Below are 20,875 nucleotides of genomic sequence, written 5' to 3'. Positions count from 1 at the left end.
ATTCTGCTGTGGCATAGAGAATTGTGAAATTTCTCTGGTCTCTAAAATGTAAATGTCAAAGCAACTTTTTGTACAGATAATATATATTTAATACATATGATTTTCTTTAAATAAATCACTCCATGTTTCTATGATATTATATTCTCTAGATATGCCTCAGGCCTTTTCTTCAGTGTCCATGCAATTTCTTTATTCATTCTTTCATTCACCAAGTGAAAGGGAACACTTAAAAAAGTAACAGCGCTCCTCCCTTGAAGAGGCCTCAAAATCTATGGCATCATTGAAATTGAATACTCAAGTTCTGGAAAAAAATACTTTATTTTGTTGTTGCAGAGAAGCACTTTTTTGAACGCAACAACTGCGAGTTTTCTCTATAACTCTATTGCGCCAATACAAGGCAAGCCAGGCCAGAGAAACGAGAGGATGTTGTGTATCTCGTTGTCCTCTCACTATCACATCTGCTACCCCCCTCCTTCTCCGTTCTGGCTTGTATTCATCTGAGAGCAGTCGAGATTGTGCCAGTGGCTTCTTCAGGCGGCCCACATGACCGTGTTTATAGACGCAGTTTCAAGGTTGCTGCCCCTGACGCACATTCACACACATACTAGTCGTAAACGCGCCTGTGCACACACAAACCACTCGGGGAGCGAGAATAAAACTGCAGAGGCGAAAACTGAAACAAGATTTTCTTTCCCTCGTGGGATGAAAGTAGGGACGACACAAATCTTTTTAAACCGACGCAGCCCAGAAAGGTCGGGTAACATTCCAGTGGGGCAATTAGTCAGCGTGTGTGCGCGCAAGAGCATGAAATTGGAGTGTGTGCTCAGATTTGTCGATAGCCAAATGCGCTTGGACTGCACAGTCTGAAAAAACATCTGACTGTCTTGTGCACATAATTTTTATGCTTCAAAGATCACATGGAGTCAGAATCAACTGTAGATACTTTCTTAAAGCTTATTCTTGGTCTTACTCGGAACGATTCATTGGTTTTCATGTTATTTAAATAAAATAGTTCGCAGCTCTTGGTCCATGTCTGTTCGTGTTAACGCTAATCTATATGTTAGTGTACTCCTGAACATTCACAAGTTTACTTTTTTGTCTATATACACATATATATAAAAAAAACAAAGGTACTGATGACATCATCCTGCACTACACAGATTTTCCTCCAATCAAACGCTCTTTAAAATTAAAAGTGCTTTTCCATTTTAGAAACTGGAACTGACTAGCAAAATTGTAAATCATGCATGTAATGTAACTAAACGTAACTGCCAATTTAAAATAAACAGAGATGGGTGATTTGATGAGCCCCGCCCAAACTTCCTGTTTCAACAGGAAGTACAAACAACACAGGGCATAAAACCGTGTTAGTTAAGCAATTTCATGTAGCCTCTAATTAAAAGGTCATTTTAGCACCGTGAATGTATTTTATAAACACATGCGCAGATGTGTATATTTTGAAAATTGTTGTGAGTGAGATATAATGACGTACAGGTGGATCTCGCCGAGTGTGTGCGTGTTTGTGCGCTAGACCTGATTTATAACTGTTGCTGGAGGCGTTGTTTCCTGCAACCTGAGAGGCAGATAGCGTGTGTTTTCTCTCTGTGTCTCTCTCTCTCGCTTTGGCCGTATGCCCGCGTCCTTGTTCCAGCTCGCCACCACTCACGCCTTCAAGCCACGGCTGCTGCCAGCGTCTGACTGCACGGACAGATGGGAAGATCACAGTTACCTACTGGAGAGCACAACTCCTACACGATCTGCGAGTCTGTGTGAATGTGTGAGATACAGAGAAAACTAAAGGAGCGGCTCCTGACGGCGTTAGAGGCCATTCACTCATGACACGCTCTTACGCTATGTTTGTTTGCTAGTGTGTCTGAGATGTTGATATACAGTTACAGCAGTGTCCTGCAGTGTGACATGCTAAATCTAATATATGCATATACAATGAAAAAAATTCGTTAGGAAAAATAAAATGATTCAATTATTTTAACAGTTAACGCACTGGCCCTGGTGATAGTTTACAAATATGATTCAGGGTAAGAACTCCTAAAATTCAAGATATTTGGGTAAAAATGCCCCTTATGAGTATTGCCTCATATTTATATCATATGATGAGGGATATCACATGACCAGACAGAGCAGGAGGCCAGTCACAGGAGTGTTTTTTTGTCACGAATATCACAAGTTTTAATGTGATTTTAAACATCAGTTCAGTTAAAAAAAGAAGTCAATATTTTTTTATATTTTAAACAAAACATTGTCTGTTTTACTCAATTAAGCAAAAAAATAAAAAATAAAATAAAAGCCTGTCTGTGAGCTACAGAGTTGTTTAGTTTCTGAATGAATCTGTGTTTTGACCGAATCCAATTATTCAGTAGTCTGTTCATAAACTGAGCCTTTTACTTCATAGCTGAATGAATCAGCAATTTGAACTAATTGAAGGAATGAATGACTCCTAAAGTAAATTACCGCAGAATGGGGGCAGTTTTAGTTTCGTAATTTGAGTTTCATTTAAAAAAAGAAGAAGAAAAAAAATAGAATAAAATAAAATGAAAAGAAAAAGCAGGTAATTAATCTGTTTTCGACTTTCAAAAATAAATAAATACTGAGATATTCCTCAGATTATCTTCTTCTATAGTTTATGTTAGGCCATTTAACATTTTAATTATAATTTTTATATTATACTGCAGGCACGTGCACAGGTAGGGCTCAACCTGTGCAGAGCACATGCCCTTTTTGCCCTTACACTCCGAAGTGCCCTTTTTTTTTGGTGGTTTTTTATTTTATTTTATCGATGCTATTGGTCACCCTTTACGTCTGTCTGTCTGTTTTACAAATATTTAGCAAATGAAAGTTCTTAAAACGAGCTTGTGTAAATCTTATTGGATCCTCAAGCTGTCAGTAAGCTGATAACTCCGCCCCCTCTATATTAATAGAATCAACTGAAGTTCCACAGCAGCCTGCCAGCCGCACAGTAGACAACAGCTGAGCTGAACAAAGTTTTTGCGAAGGGTAAATCTTGTTGTTTGAATAAGTACTACTAAACACTATGTCTATAAAGGCTCATATTTTATTTATTTGATGTCTGACTGACTCACTGACTGAGACATGTGGGACGTCGCCTGAGAGAGAGGGCTAGCATTTGCCATCTAGTCATAGCCAATACATAGCCAACACTTAAATAGCCTGTGCATACAGTTGCATTTCATCTTTTATAAGATGAAAATGTAATGTGATCCCGGCAGCGGCAGGCACCGTCGCCGTTTTAATGACGGACAAAAAAAAAAAAAATCACATTTGCACACATTCGCTGGTCAAATACGATATATTGTAATACAACAACACAATTGTTTTTATCATCGGAAATCATAACAGGTGCACCCCCGCGCTGTTTCGTACGGGAACTTACACAAAGCGACGAGTGATCCTCGTCACCTAGATAACATATATTTCTAAGAAATTTCTTCTTTGATTTATAATTGCTGATACACTTAATTTATTAACATTTAGGCTAATAATGTTATGGTATACTCTCCGCTCATCCTCACATGTATAAAATGTTGTAAAACATGGTTTACTACAATAATGTAGTAGTAACTAAAAAAAAAATAAAAAAAATAACAGAAGACCACTGTGAAATCTTTATATTTTATCATGCAGAATGTAATTCATGATTCATTCCTAGGCTTCATTTATTTGATTCAGTAAAATGGTGTAATATTTTTACAATTTTAAATAACTGTTTTCTATTTGAATATATTTTAAAATGTAATTTATTTTTTTGATCAAAGCTGAATTTTCAGCATCATTACTTACACTACAGTGTCACGTGATCCTTCAGAAATGTTTTTCACTGCAACTGTACTTTTCACACTATTTTTATTTATTTTTTCATTGCTGGCTTATTTTAGGGGAAAGTGTAGTGAATAAGAGACATTCAAGAGACCAACATCCCTGGTCCACCACAGTATCAAATATTTTGCCAGGTACATGGCTCACAGAAGGTTGCTGTTGTAATTAGGTTTAAAGAACCCCTTTATCTATATATTATCTAATATTATTATTATGGTTGTTATTAATCGTGAATAAATCTAAAGCTTTTGAGACTATTATTTTGTGTTATTGAATTTGTCATGAAGATGTGACCATTTCTTCCTTTTATGCAGGCTTACTTAATAATCTTGATATAAAAAAAGGGAGGGGCGTGCCCTTTTTCAGTTTCAGCACATGCCCCTCAAAAGGTCTGTGCACGGCCCTGTTATACTGTTTTTATAAGGTCAAATTACTGCATGATACCACATGAAATATTTATAATGATAATTCTTAAATACATTTTTTTTTTAAAACACTGTTGCACAAAGGACTAAGGACATTGAAATTCTGAAGAACATGGATGAAATTTAAGTTAAACATACAATTTTACTTAAATGTAAAATATTATACATTTAAATGTCGAGTAACATCCAGACTAGACTGACACAACAGCATCAAATCAGCCAATGGCGTGAGTTTAGGGCGGGACTATTGTGTGTCCGCCCAGGTGTAGCCTGCATGGAACTCAATATTTCTGCTATATCTCGTCCTTATGTAAATAACAAATGATGGGATACCGGAGTCTTTCGGACCAATTCACTAGAAACAACCGGTTAATAAGAGTCGGACATCGCTGGTCGTGCGGCGAAGATAATGCATAGAAAGGTTTTTGCCATTTATTGTCTTTTCTCTTTTCACATTCAGACCGTGAGCTAAAACCTCATTTTATTTACCGTAGCGCTGTGGATAACCGCTGGGAAAACCGTAGGCGTTCAAAAGCCGTTAACAGAACCGAATGTCATGAAAATCATTCGGTTCCACTATATTTTTTTCATTTTCGATTCCCAGCCCTACTCATACGACCAAACGCGTCCAAAAATGTCAACCGTGTCTCATTCTTCGCGTATTCTCTTATCCTCATGCGTATCCTTTGTGTATTCCCTAAAAATATCGGCATACACGCTCACCAGCCCCCACTTGCCGGCACACACACACACTCGAGGGCAGCAATATCCTCACTGAGATCGCGCTGAGCTATTAGAGCGCGCCGCCGAGGCCCCCAGAGACCCGCGCTCTCTGATTTCCTTTCGCAGCGCAGAATAATGCAATCCTTTCAGCCTGCCACTCTCTCCCTCTCCCTCTCTCTCTCTCTCTCTCTCTCTCTCTCTCTCTCTCTGAGAGCTGCATGCGGCGCTCTGAAAGGCCCTTCGCAGAATTAATTAGTGTAGAGGTTACCTAATCCGCCAGAGAGCGTTTTTCCTGCCTGCCCTCAAACCAGCAATGTGCGTGTCCACGCCAAACCCCTCTCAGAGATGGGCACAGCACTGACCCTTGGAACACACACACACACAACCTTCCGACAGCTGCAATAAAGTGGATGCCCAGTCTGACCCTGAATATAATACCCTACCCAGCGCTCTGCTGGTCAGTGACACCTTTTACATTGCACTGAATATGTATACTTTTCAAAAGTAGTGTATCCAAAAATTAACATTAATAAGTTTTATGTAGCCTATAAGTAAAAGGTGAAAGTAGCTGCTCAGATGACTTTTGTTGATATTCTGAAATAGTCATGGTATAGGCTTAGGGCTAGGCTATTCCATAAGGCCAAGGGAAAGGAGACAAAATATTCGTAAATGCCAAGGATCCGTGACATGAATGTAGTTCATGGATATAAAAACGTGACTTTGGTCGCATAAGCAATGTAAATTTGCAGTGTTTGATGACAACGAGTGCAGAAAATGCAACAGAATTAAGTCTAGAAATAAACACTTGATTCAGTTTTCTCGATAGGGAAATTTTTAGATGTTATTATTATTATTATTTTACATTTAAAGGAAGACCTGAATCCATTTGTTGATGGGTCATATGCACAAATGAGTCAAAGCAAGCAAATGTCCACAAGTTAAATTTTTATGTAAAAGAAAAATCTTATATAAACTGTCGCATTGAATTAGAAATTAATTTAGCTTATGCTTTATGAGAAAAGAAGCCCAATTTCACAATTGATTTTAGGCAATTGTTGCGTCAGAATCATAGGCCGTTTAAAAACATGGATGTAGTGTCCGTGACGTCACCCATAGGTTTTCAACAAGCATTTTTGAAAGCAAAAGTAGGCGGAGCCGACCGTCACAAACTTGGCAGCGTCACTCCTGAACAGTCAATGTCAAAAATGGTTGGTAAAGGACAAACAGAGCGCATTTCGTCACTATGTTGTTCATGCAAATGAAACACTGACACAAAGATGAACAAGTAATATTCGCAAAAGCATATTTGTTTTATTGAATAATTAAGTAAATATAATTCCTTAATTTAACTTTGTAAAGAAACCTAATTTCTGGCTACTCTCTGTTGTCTCAGACTATGACATCTTCACCTGTGTCAGCCACCGTAGCTTCTGTAAAGGGAGGGGTGAGCGGGGGACTGAGCAGCTAAAATTTACACACTGCACCTTTAATGCACGTATTTACCAGAATTAATTCTGCCCCGCTGCTTAAAAGGGTCCGATTATGCTCTTTTTCAAAATCTTGATTTTGTTTTAGGGGTGTACTAAAATATGCTCTCATGCTTGGTGGTTCTAACAACACATTATTCTTCACATAATTTTCATTATTACAGTATTTTTCTCCCTGGCCTGGTACAAATAGATCGATTAGTTCTGGGTTCGTTGAAGACAGACCTTCAGACAAACTAAATGTGATAAATGTGAAACGCTGTCCCAGTGCATTGTGATTGGTGAACAGTTTAAGCCACGGTCACCGTAGACTTTGAGAATGCGAAATTCGCTCGGACGGTGCTGAAATGTTTTTATTTTTCTAATCTTTTAAAGTTGTGTTGTGTAAAATAGGATGATGCGTCACTGCTAAAATTAGCGATTCCTCCATTTTTTACATTTCTGTACTGAGAGATCACTTTGTGACGTTTTGATTTTCTATTAGTGGCACGCGATGCAAATTCACAGGTCAGAGTTCACCAAACTTTAACTTTGCTACTCTATCTTCGCATGGGTTTGGGGTTATGGTCTGACACATTTGCAGGCATGGAAGGCATTGGAATAAAAAATCGATTTTCGAATACTATTTAGGGCAGAAAGGCCTAGTATGCAAATTGTAATGCAGCTTACTGGGCAGCGATCACCTGATACCTGCACATATCAGTCAAAATTCAAATATAGAATAAATTCATTTGATTGGTAAACCAAATTCAGACTATGTTTCGATCTTAAATGGTAATGCATGGAAATCTGAATTTATGGGAAAATTTCAACTAAATATTAGCTTTAATATGTGGTGGGGGCGGTGAATTTGGAGATCTGCCTTCCAGTCAATCTACTCCACAGTCAATCCTTCCTTGCTCGTCCCCGTGGCTTCAGCCCCACCTAGCCCATTGGTTGATACGGCCCTGAACAGGGCAAATAAAGCTCTGCCTCAGTGTTGACAAGGTGTGAGGTGGACGCATCTGTCTCTCTCTGCGCGCTCTGATCGAGTCGAGTCCCGTCAATGTCACAGCTCTGACTAATAGATAAAGAGCGGATTAACCGTCTTAACACGGAACCCGGGGAAGGGGGAGGGTGTAATTACCAAGCCTAATGTAATTTAATTGTTTTTTAATTAGATGGCCACATTTCTTCCCTGCAGTCCAGCTTCCGCAGCGCTGGGCCGTGTACGGCTCTGTCCGCGGTCGTCAATTACGGCTACACGCAACATTTGAGCTACATTTGACAAATCAGAGAGCTAGAAATGGCCAATAAGTCAGTGACATGTTCATTTCCATATTTATTTACAAGCACGACATTTATCAATTCTCATAAGAGTCAATTAAAATCCATTTAAGCGCCTTGTTTATCTTTTGTGATTATCTTAATATTTATATTTTTCCTGTCATATTTTTATTACGTTGTATTATTACATGCTAATACGTAAATATTACTACATTTATAAAACTTTATTCAATTAGCTGTTTAACAATTTTATTAAACTGTTTTGTCAAATCACTGCCAATCGTGGTAAAATCAGTGCATTGCGTGGTATGTTGCGTTAATTATTATTATTTATTAGCCACACTGCTCTCCAGCTCTTAACCACAACAAATGAACAGGTCCAGTTCAAACAAACAGCCCTTGTTTTTTAATCGCTTCACATTGTTAAAAAAGGCATATTGTAAAAAAAAACAATCGTGACCACTCAGAAAGTGGACAGAAAAAATAAAGTCCTTTGTGTGTGATTAACTAGAGTAATTAAGATACACCTCTTCAGTTCAACCAGCTGAGCGATCCCATCTGAAAATAGACATCAGCAGTCCATTACTGTGCCTCAGATACAAATATAATTCCCCCAAACATTAAAATTATCAGTGTTTAGCGTACTCTCAGGTCGTTGGGGATTTGTTTTATTTATTTTTTGTTAATCATCCCTACGCGCGATTTTTCTATAGGATATACAATGACAGTCAAGTCAAAATGGCTGCCAAGAACCCAAGAAGGACTGGTAAAACAATTTAAAAAGAACCCTATTAGTACAAGAGTATTAACGAAAACATTGTGTGGCCCACAGAAGAAACAGCATTAAGGTCTGGATGGAGCCATGAAGGTATTTTCAGTATTTTCACATTTGGGCTATATAGGTTTTGTGTAGCCTATAGATGTAGGCTAAATTGATTTCTGACCAATCCAAACTCATCTATTTTTATATATTCGCTATCATCATATCCGCAGATGAATATGATAGGCCTGTCTCTTGACATCTTGATTAACAATGCCGCCTAAATTATCTCAGGTCACAACACTTGGGAATTTAAACCAACAGAACAGAATTCGCAGCATCGTGTATTACCACAATAAAACATTTATGTATAAATGTTTTAGGAGAGTGGCCATTTTACCAAATATCTACTAACCTCAGCATAGACGAGAAGCTTTGTTAATTTGGATTTTATTACATATTAGGATACTGAGCTTATTGGCTTGATTTGGTTATCTTTGATAGTGATTGTTTACATATGAAGGAGAATGGAAATTTTGTGTAACCATCTTTTTCGCTTTCTCCCACATTTGCGACGCAAACAAATGACGTGATTTGAATGTCCGTTTTGATCAGTTAGTTTAGTACCGAGCTCTATGCCATTGTAAATGCTTGTGTACGTATACATACATTTACTTGTTGTTATAGTAATTTTGAGTACACGTTTGTGCCTCTCTGCTTTTGGGTGAATCATTCCTTTACAAACAAGAAGGGGATTTAAGTTTATAGAGCTTAGTAGAAAGGAGTGTGACAATTACATTAAAGTTAAGGAACGAAATCCAAGCCTATAATGTCCGTATTGCTATCAGACCAACAAAAACCTCCCTCACTCCTGCCTAAGGCCTCTAATTTCCGGCGAACTCTTCATTTCCTGTTTTGTCCAGCAGCACAGGATGTGGCGGTCTCTCTCGTCTGTTGTATAGGGCTGATCTGATGGCAGAAATGTCGCTTTGGAATTTAGACCTTAATCTCAGATTATGGCGACAAACATGGAGGTTTAATAATCTGTTTGTGCATGAATTAATCAGAGCAGCCATATAATTGCATGCTCTATTCGGTCTAACAACATGAAAATACATTCCCAAACCATTTTTTTACTTGTATACTGTAACATATTTCAGAGTGAAACTATCAAATTTTATCCATGTTTTTGATATAACAAGCAAAATAAGACCAGTGAGTAAATATGGTCAGTTTAGTTGTAAATGTGACTAATATAAAACCACAAGATGTACACAATCTTTTATTGCCGTTTATTTAAAGGAACTTTTTTTGGTAAAATATAAATACAAATGATAGCGTATATAATTACAAAGTCCGAACACTTCTCCAAAAAAACAATAATAACACACGTCAGAAACAAGTTACTGAAATAGTCAACCCATTATTTACAAGTTCAAGCATGTCTTTGCCTAACAAAGCATCAGGTTAGTATTTTACAATTACTTTAATATTTTACAAAGAAAAGCCACGTCAAAATATCTTAATTTCTACTCATAAATAAGTGACTTAGTCAAAGCAACAGCTTGCGTACAGGGTACGAAACAGCTTTGTAGATTAGAGTTTAACACGGGAGACCGAAAAATCCCACACTGGTTACTGGGTCAACACCATAAGAACATCTACTCCAGGAGAGGAACATCGCTGATGAAGTGCGCTAATTAACTCTTGATGAACCGAAGGGGCTTCTGGCCTCTGTACACCTCTAAAGTTGACATCACAATTAAAACCCCATTTCAACCCGATTATGTATTTACAACATTGTAACTCCAATTATAAAATAAAGACCTGACTAAACAAGACAAAAAAGGCAGCGCATATTATATATATATATATAATATATATAATATATATAATACACACATACGCATAAACACATTTATTTATTTATATATATATATATATTTATATATATCTATTTATAATACACACAATTAAAATACAGTGGCTGTATATATACTTATATTCTTATTTAGAAAACATCTCTTTTAAATGAAAGAGTTCTTCGTTGCGAGCATGGCTTCATATCTCAGAGTTAGCCAGAGACATTGGTCCAATTCTCAGGTACGTTCTCTTTCCATATCTGCAGACGGTACACTATGTACAGGTTTGCTTCGTCACCGGGAGAATTAGTAAGCGAGAAGAGCGCAAGGAGTTGTTCCGAAACCTTCTCGAAGCCAAACAGAAAGATTAGCTGCACTGGGACCCAATTTCGCCTTTGGCTACCAGTCCAGAAGTTCCTTGAAATGTCAAGAACTGCCTCAGAATATCCTTTTTCTTTTGCTTTAAGTTCACCACAGGTCTCCAAGGGTCCTTCCGAGAGTCAGTATGAGTGTGCGTGCATGTTCAGAAGCTCATGAGCGTGGTCTGGATACTGGCTCCCAGCGGTCGTCCAAGCATTCGAGCGACGACCCCAGCAGCGCCACCAGCTCGGCGCTGATTTCCACCAGATCCAAGAGTTCCTTGCTGTCGGGCATGAATCCCTCGAGCTCTTCCGGACAAGAGAACAGCTGACTCAGAGACGCCTGCTTGTAGAATTCCGCCTCGGCTATAGTCACTACCTCGAGGTGCGTGAATGTGGCGCGAAACATTCTGGCAGACATCTTCAGGCGCTTGAGAACGTCTGAGAGCAGCAACCAGTTTCTAGGTCTGAGAAGGAGAACGAGAGAAAAAGATTAATTGGCTGGAAAAAAGAGAGCAATGTTTTCATGCTAGTTTTCATCACTACGTAAAAAAAAGGGTTATTTCAGGCTTAGTTTTATTCGTGGCATTATAAAAATAAGATGCGCAAAAATGGCACAAATTTGCAGTGTCCATGTGAGCGCCAAGGCAAAATGTGTCAGAACATGTGCACAAACTTAGAAACACCAAAAAATATATAAAAAATTGTATGTGCACATACACCGTGTCAAAAGCTTGCCCCAGAACAGACGCGCATTCAGATAATTAGACAAAATTACACAAAGATTCTCAAGGCCTTCACTTGCCCAGGAACACAATAGGCTTCACACACACACAAAGACCGTAGACTGAGCCTGTCAGACGCACGCACACACATACACAGAGGGGAAGGCAGTAACAGGCAGTGCTCAATCGATGGCACTTGAGGCGGTCTGCGGCTCTTGCGGAGCGCTGAGCGCTGAATGGAGTGGGAGAGGGAAAAAGAGAGAGAGAGAGAGAGAGAGAGAGAGCGAAGGAGAGAGGGCGAGCGAGAAGGGGGAGGAAATGTGAGGAGAGCAGAAAGCCATTAATACTGCATCAGCCAGCTGCGCCGAGCGAGAGGGAGAGAGAGCGAACGAGGGCGAATGAGAACGGGGGAGGGGAAGGCCAGAGACAAGCGCAGACTGAAGATTATACACAACAGTGAGCGCGGCAGCTGAGCCTGGGAGCGAGACAGCGAGAGGGTGAGCAAGGGAGGGGTGGCGAGAGAGCGGAGCACGATAACGGCAGAGCGAGAGCCTGTGTGGGAGGTAATTAGCTGTGTCTGTTTAGCAGCGTGTCACTAGACTGTCTCTCTCGCGCACGCTTTTGCTGTCCTCGCTCTGTTTAAGTGCAACGGGCCTCACGTCTTTGCTAATGCTAAACTAACGTCATCCCCGTCAGTCAGTCGACACGCTCTGCAGTCATGCAGTTCTTAAGGGAAACACCTGTCATGTAGGTTAAAGCTAACTCACGTAAGGTTCAGCTATTATGTAAACCAACAATTTGTCTAGTCACGATCAAATTTTGACTTGACTTTGACTTTTGGGATAGTTCAGCTTAAAAAGAACTCATAATGTCGTTCCAAACCCATTAGATCTTCGTTCATTTTCGGAACACAAATGAAATGTTTTTATGAAATCAGATTGCTTTCTCATCCTGCATAGACAGCAAGATGTTCAAAGCCCAGAAAGGAAGTAAGGACATCAATAAAATAGTCCATGTGACATATGAGGTTCAACCTCAATTTTATGAAGCTGCGAGAATACTTTTTTTGCGCAAGGAAAACTTTATTCAACCATTCTTCTTTTCCGTCTCATTCTCCACTGCGTGTTGACAGGAGTACCACCCTTACGTGTGGTGCTCCTGATGCCGGAGCTGGCGTTTTGACATACAGCGGGGAAAATATTTATTTGATCCCCTGCTGATTTTGTAAGTTTGCCCAGTTGCAAAGAAATGAAATGTCTGTAATTTTTTATGGTAGGTTTATTTTTATTTTAACGGATAGAGACAGAATACCAACCAAAAAAAAAAGAGCAAAGGATGTCAGAGAAGACTGCATATCTGCAAAAGGCTGGAATCGGCTACAAGAACATCAGCAAGAAGCTTGGTGAGAAGGAAACAGCTGTTGGTGCAACTATTCGGAAATGGAAGATTTACTAAATATTTCTCCTCGGTCTGGAGCTCCGTGCAAGATCTCGCCTCATGGGGTAAAGATGATCATGAGAAAGGTCAGGGATCAGCCCCAAACTACATGGGAGGAGCTTGTTAATGATCTTAAGGCAGTTGGGACCACAGTCACCAAGCAAAACATTGGTAACACTACATCGCAATGGACTGAAATCCTGCAGCGCCCGCATGGTCCCCCGCCAAAGGACATCTAAATGATTCAGAGAAGGCTTGGGAGAAAGAGCTGTAGTCAGATGAGACCAAAAGTCTCTTTGGCATTATCTCAAACCCAAGAAACTATCCCTACAGTCAAGCACAGAGGTGGAAACATTATGCTTTATGGCTGTTTTTCTGCTAAGGGTACAGGACGACTTCACCACACTGAGGGGCAAATGGACAGGGCCATGTACTGTAAAATTTTGGTGAGAACCTCCTTCCTTCAGCCAGAACACTGAAGATGGGTCATGGATGGGTCTTCCAGCATAACAATGACCCGAAACACACTGCCAAGGAAACAAAGGAGTGGCTCAAGAAGAAGCACATTAAGGTCATGGAGGGCTCTAGTGAGTCTCCAGACCTCAATCCTATAGAAAATCTGTGGAGGGAGCTGAAACTTTGAGTTTCCAAACAACGGTCAAGGAAACTTGAGGATTTAGAGAGGATCTGTAAAGAAGAGTGGACCAAAATCCCTCCTGAGATGTGTGCAAACCCGGTGAACAACTACAAGGAAAAACGTCTTACCTTGGTGCTTGCCAACAAGGGTTTCTGCACCAAGTACTAAGTCATGTTTTGCTTGGGGATCAAATACTTCTTTCACTCACTGAAATACGAATCAATTTCTAAACTTTATACAATGTGCTTTTTTCTGGATTTTTTGTTTGTTATTGTCTCTATACATTAAAATAAACCTACCATAAGAAATATAGACCCTTCATTTCTTTGTAAGTGGGCAAACTTACAAAATCAGCAGGGGATCAAATAAATATTTTCCCCACTGTAGAACCCAGATGTGCTGCGCCTTGTTTACAAGAAGAGGAATGCACATGCATGCGTCATGGTACTCCAGGACTGACCCGGATGAGAAGAAATCACTGAATAAAGTAGTTATTTTTGTTTTTGTTTAAGGTTGAACCCCTGAGTCACATGAACTATTTTAACAATGTCCTTACTACCTTTCTGGGCCTTGAACAAGGCAGTTCCGTTGTGGTCTATGCAGGGTCAGAAAGCTCTCGGATTTATCAAAAAGAAGTTAATTTGTGTTCTGAAGATGAACGAAGGTCTTACGGGTTTGAAATGACATGAGCGTGAGTAATTAATGACAGGATGATTTGTCCCTCAATCTCTACTGATGAATTCTAAGAATCAGTTAAAATGGCTTTGCTTATTCCACAATCATCTAGAAACATCGCATACAACTAGCAATGTCCTGCTAGTCAGAATTTGCTAATTACAACAATTATGCACAATACTTTGAACTGTGCAATTCTTCATAATGCACAATTCTGTGCAATACTTTGTAATGTGCAATTCTCTAATATTGATCAGATTTTTTGACTAATGATGATCCATGTCCTACTTTAGCTCCATGGTTACAATTGCAACAATTTGATGATGTACAAACAAACCATCTTTTGCATCATCTATGATACTACAATGACAACCAAACTTTTGATAGTAATTACCAACACCTTTCTTGAAGTTGAATTACTTCAACAAATGATTACGAGCATCGTGCTTCGAAAAAAATATTCTTCGAAATTCCACCTTTACAATATTTCAAACTAGTATACTGATTCTCAACATCTTTTACCTGAAAGCGACGTCTATAGTCCCACTATCCCTACCGATAAAATAATTGGTTTCATTCTAAACAAAAGTCGTCATGGACAAATGTCAGTCAAGACTAAAGATTTAGATTCTTACCCTTGCGAGAGAGAAACCTGGATGTTGTAGCATGGCAGCAGCGGCCGGTCGGAAAATTCAAACTCAAAAACTTCTCTCTGTTCCTCCTCGTCTTCGCCGGGTCCAGGTGGGTTAGCTAGGATGTCATAACCAGACGAGTCATCGGCAGGCTCTGTTAGTAAGACAGAAAAATATTGATTAAAAAATGAGAGACAGTGTGAATTATGGAATCAAACACACACATTCTCTGTGAGCTACAATGGGTTCTGCACCCATAATATCCCTTAAAAAAATCCCTCCCACCCTCCCTCTCCCTGTCGGATTCACGCCGAGACATGCTTTCCCAGCACTGCTCTCAAGTCGCTCTCTGAACGCGCTCTCCTATTTGCACTCTCTTCCAAGCGGCACTGCGGGAAGAGCTGCGTGTGAAGCCACTTCACTCGTTCGTGCGTGCTAGCGGCACAGCGTACGCCTCGGAGCGAAACAGACGCCTCTACCTCTTTCTGTTGCGCTTTGGGTTTTTCCAAGGCAGCGCAAAGCTCCCAAAAATAGCCACGCGGCTCCCTTCAACACCTCCCTTTCTCCACCGGCTTTGTTATTCCAGGAATCCAAGGGAAAATGTGCAGTAGCAGTGGGTTTGTTTTCGGCCAGCTGGAGACGGGCCCGCTCGCACACACACACACACACATGCACACACTGAGCGATCTGCTGATATATGGCAGCCAGGGGAACTCTCGCTACGCAGCTAGAATTCGTTTAAAGAAAGAGCAATAAAAAAATGCTGGCATCTATTTTTGCCCCCATGGTGCCGACCCCACCACTCACAGGACGGGGATTTTTATATAAATACTTTCAAGCAAACATCAGAGGTACAAACACACACGGAAGCTATTTTTCTATTTTTTTTTCAATTCTAGATCAATGACCGTCTACAAACATTGATGATTCACACAGAGATTTACCTTCAGGTGTTTACCCGTCTTGTCTGTCTGTTTGCGTGATTCTACTCCATTGTTTCTTACGTCGGTTGCTGTGAGTGTTTTGTGCATTTCGGAGTATGTGTGTGTGTTCAAGTGTGAAAGTGGTACTCACCGCACACTGCGCTGCCGTAAAACTCCCAGTACACGCCGGGGTCATCGTCCGCTCTGCCCTGCAGGTCAGCAAAGTAATCTAGAGGGAGAAAGAGAGAGATGAGACCGTTACTGATGTAAACAGGAAGCAACTAGAAATGCACTGACAGAATTTTGGGCAAAATAAAGCTAAACTTAAAGCTAATATTAGCATAAGATCATGCTCGTAATTCCAAGAAAATGCACATAATAAAATAATAATAATAAATCAAGAAACTAATAACAATAATAAACAAAAAGTGCTAGTTACCAAATATCTAGAAAGTAATACAAAAAATTAATACATAAATAAGATGATAGATGACGCTACAAGAATAGCGATTAATATCAATAAAAGGGAATTAAGTGCTAATGTTTGGCAGATATGATGACCGATATATCGTGCAATTGCTTAACAGACCACATTCTCCAAGCGACAATAAGAAAATAGTCTTCTACAGACAGCAGAAGCTCTGATGCTCTGCCAGCGTTATGTGGTTGCACGCTCAGATGCCACTTGGTGCTGCGAAGCACAGCCAGCGGCGACGGGAGCCGCATTTGCCAGCGCAGCCATTAACAATTCCACCCAGAGAGAGTGTGAGAGTGAGAGAGAGAGAGGGCGGTTGATTAGAAGGCTCCCACAGAGGGAAAACAAATTTGGGGAGGGTCTTTAAATCAGTGCAGCAGACAGCAGAACGGGACAAGCCTGCTGATTTACACACACACACACACACACAATATGATGCCCTGCGCTTCCAGGCCGAGCTCTTTCCTGCCTCACGAACTCATGCATAATCAAACACGCACGCAGCCAGTCAGTGTGAACCTCCACCATGTGACTGAGCTGCCCTTTAACTGGCAGCCCTGAAGCTAATCCACACACACACACACATATTAAGATGGCTTTGGAGGGGAAAGAACTTGCGACTGCCGTCAAGAACAAACGCCGGCTGTGTACAAATTGTTTTCGCGATGCCCTCTAGTTCAGCTCACAACTTTGACCATTAATCAAGCTGTGCCTCACAAAACACTACTACTGTCGCTGGAAGAGAGAGAGAGAGAGAGAGAGAGACTCCTCCGGACAGTCATGGCGAGGCTGTGCTCGGGCGAGAGGGGTCAGTGTTAACACAAACACAGGAAAGGCCGTCTCGGCAAATGCCACGTCTCCTGCAATGTCATCTTCACATGCTCCCGGAGCACAGCTTGTCTTTATCCATGCGAACGTCTAACCTGGAGCATTAAAACTTTACTTCTGCACACAATGGGTGGCGAACAGCACAGTGACAAGGTCAATGCTCCACTAATGATGAACGGTAATGGTATACACAACTCTTGAAAGATTATTCTGGGTTATTTTCAACATAAAACTGTGCACTGAAAGAAACTGTCGAGAACATGACAAACAAATGTCTTTGGTCTGGCAAACAGTATATTTTACAGGTTAGGAATTACATTGCACAGTAGAAAAAAAAGAGCATTTGAAGCAACTCAATGTATTTTTTTCCCCTGAAATTTACGTTTTTAAATCATTCAAATGGAACACTGACTTTTAATAAAGTAAAAAGCTTCCGTTTCTTTCTCAAGCTTTACCCAAATGTGTGTTCTGGCATTATGCTAGTTTTGTAAGTGAACTGCCATAAAAAGTGTGGACTGATTTATAAAAACCATAAATGCGCATGTATCGATAATCATTAAAATCACGACTATAGCGGGCTCCAAGGCTCGAAAAAACACAAAACTATACAGCTGCTTTAAATATTCAGTGTGACATTTTTAGACCACTAGTGGCACCAAATGGATTTGCAGTTTTTTTTTGGTTTGAGTGCACTGACATCACAACAGGGTTGTAACCAATGGCATAAAGTGGGGGCGGGATTTGTCCAATTCTCTGACCAATGACAGATGGCAAGGGCGTTTGTCATAATAATGACTGTTTTCGAATACGTTTCGGTTCTGTTTGGTGCTGCTAGTGGGGCGAAAATCACATGCTGTAGCTTTAAAAGTCATTTAAGCTACATCTAGATTTCTAAAACCCAATTTAAATCTTTGAAGCCATTCAGATGCTGTTCTTCAGGTGTAACGGGAAAACTTTCCAAAAATCACTCATATGGACAACAGCTATATATATTAAAAAATAAATAAATAAATAAAAATCAAAGGGTCAGAATGATGTCAAAAGCTTCTAAAACCCATAAAACAACACCCGATTTTATTTTAGATGGCTCCAGATTAGACCCAGATTACGGTTTCGATAATACAACCCAGCTTTTCCAAATATTGTTGCGTCCGACAAACCCGCACACCCTATAAACAGACATGCCACACAAGACCAAATAAAGACACGCACACAGACAAACACACACACACACACACATAATCTCCTTTCAGGGAAAGCTGATTTGCCGGAGCTAAAGGCTTCTCCTCTGCTCCAGCTGTTGCTTAGTAACCAGATAGCCAAGCGGAGCCGAACCTTCCCCGGCTACAGGAGGGAAATTCTGGGAATAGATGTGGAAGAGAGGAACAGCGCGCTCTTACCAGACAGAAAAGACTCCATTATGTCGCTGTGGGTCATCTTCAGCAAACTGCGGCCCGAATAGGTAGCTAAAGTTGGATCGGCGCCGTATGACAGCAACAGTCGGACCACATCTAGATGATCGTTTTCCACAGCATCGTGGAGAGGCCTGTTGGAAAAGAGAGAAGAATACTTACTTCTCAAAAAAAAAAAAATTTTTTTTACATTTATACTGCGGCTTATATTTATTTTATCCATCAGATCTTGATTAGATTATGAAAAGTATTATTTATTTTACTTTCCCATAATTTTCAATCCCAGAGTTCACCTCTGACTTTCACATTACAACAAAATTGCCTTGGAGAAAGTGGTAAATGTTTACTATAAAAGTAAAAAAATTAACATTATTTATTATTATAGATCGATATATAAATAAATAATCAATCTTTAGAATAATGTGCACTGACAAATGGTTCACAATAATACCAGAACAGTTTTATTACAAATGACAAATTATTATTTGTCTTGTGATCATAATCCACTTGCTGATGGTTTTTAATACCAAAAACCTAAATATATATTTTTATTTATTTATTTATTTAATTTTCTTTGGCATTTGTGAGATTTTCTTTTAGCTTAAACAGTTCAATTACTTCACTTGTCCATAATTACCTTCATTTTATCTGCTGGCATTGCCCAATAAAACAGTCATTAAAACCTGTCACTGTCATTCATCTTTCCTGAATCGGAACGCTAAACGAAATTGAATTTTTAAGTGTATAGCGAAGACAGCGATCTCACACGCCTAATCTGCTCTTCTTGCGGTAATTATCCGAACTAAGATTCTCGGCCTCTTCTGTTGTTGTAAAGCCATTATTACCAAACATATAATTACTGACATTGAGTGTGTGTGCGTCAGCACGTGTGCGCATGTGTAATTATCCGTACACGCACATGCTTCTGAACGCAGTGTGATGAAAGCATTAGGAAGTCACAGAAATAAGCCTTGCATGTAAGGCTTTTCTATTTAGGTGATATCATGAATGCATGTGTGCTTACCTGGTGCCGTCCTGTGCACTGCAGTTGATGTCGGCCCCGTGCTCCAGTAAGTGCTGTACGATGGAGAGCCAGCCGCGGGAACAGGCCTCGTGGAGCGCGCAGTAACCCGCATTATCCCGATGATTCACGTCACACACTTTATTCTCCAGACAGTACAAAACCACCTCCTACAGCGAGCGGGAGAGAGACAGAAGACGAGCGGTTACTATGGTGCAGCGAGGAATGAAATTCATTAAACACCATTAAAGAGCGCAGAGAAAGAGAGAGACGGGAAGAGAGCAGACAGACAGTTCCGCCCAGAGCTGATTATTGATGTGTGAGGTATCAGGGGCTTTACAGACGAATCCTGCCCCAAGCCTGCTGTTCACTTTCTATATGAGACGCCTGAGACGGCACTGTGAGTGTGTGTGTGTGTGTGTGTGAGAGGGAGTGTGAGATAGAGAGTCTGCAAGAAGCAGAGTCTGCAAGAAGACTTTAAAGGCAGGGGAAATGTGAACGATGTTTGCCCGTGCGAAACCGAGAAGCTTTTCTACATCAACCCAAGCCAAAAGAACACAGTAAACTGCTAAGGACGTTGTTATACAATTCTTAGACAGGACTTTGCTGTGTGGTTGCTTGAAGGAGGATCTCAAATGATACAAATCGAGGTTGTTTTTAATTGTGCCAATCTAGAACACCCTAGCAGCCACAAAGGAAAACGTCAGCAATCGCTCCTGACGCTGCTTTGTGGTCACTAGAATGTTCTGTGCAGGGACAATTCAAAAGACCCTTGAATTCTATCATTTGCCAACATCCCTTCAATTTCACCATTTTTTTTTATCAACCATCAGGCAAACTGTGCATGCCTGTCAATAGACAGTTTTTTACTCAGATTTCTCAGATTTGGCATTATATGTATTGTCCCATTCGCACTTCCTGCCATTCCCGTCTGCTGGTTAAGAACAATGTCTGGAAGAGGCTGGAATGGCAGAGAACCCTTGCAGATTTAATAGGAGAGTTCTTCTGCAAGCTCGGGTTTAAAGGAAATCCCACATCCATCACTGCGAGCTGATTCCTCATGCACGGAGGCATCAAAAACAAGCGAGCGCACACACACACACACACACACACACAGATGGGCTGGAGAGGGGAGGGCTGGTGTCCGCTCAGCGCTCAGACGAATGAGGGCATTAGGATTCAAGAGGCGTAGCACTCGCACTTCAACCCTGGCAGCGTCTCAGAGAACGCATTCAACCCCTCCCCCGACGGAGTCGCACAGTGGTACGACCTGCCCCACACTGCTGCCAGCAGCTCTGCCTCGCGCTTCCCACCGGCTCCGTATCCAGGATACGGCATGCCGCCGGCATGACAGAAAAAAACCAAGCCGTTAGCAG

General features: G+C 40.5%; 1 protein-coding gene across 1 annotated transcript; it reads right to left on the bottom strand.

Moving 5' to 3' along the window:
- Positions 1–9,782: 9,782 nt before the first annotated feature.
- On the bottom strand, positions 9,783–20,358 carry LOC113079757 (BCL-6 corepressor-like). The gene is made up of 5 exons (XM_026251961.1): positions 19,503–20,358; positions 18,467–18,612; positions 15,915–15,992; positions 14,844–14,994; positions 9,783–11,201 (listed from the first exon to the last, which is right to left on the bottom strand). Exons 2-5 carry the CDS (start codon positions 18,501–18,503, stop codon positions 10,907–10,909), a joined length of 561 nt encoding a protein of 186 aa, XP_026107746.1. The 5' UTR covers positions 18,504–18,612; positions 19,503–20,358; the 3' UTR covers positions 9,783–10,906.
- Positions 20,359–20,875: the final 517 nt, after the last annotated feature.

The sequence above is a fragment of the Carassius auratus genome, unplaced genomic scaffold (genome assembly GCF_003368295.1).
Source record: "Carassius auratus strain Wakin unplaced genomic scaffold, ASM336829v1 scaf_tig00029160, whole genome shotgun sequence".
NCBI classification, from domain to species: domain Eukaryota; kingdom Metazoa; phylum Chordata; class Actinopteri; order Cypriniformes; family Cyprinidae; genus Carassius; species Carassius auratus.
This window is presented reverse-complemented; position numbering and strand designations above follow the sequence as displayed.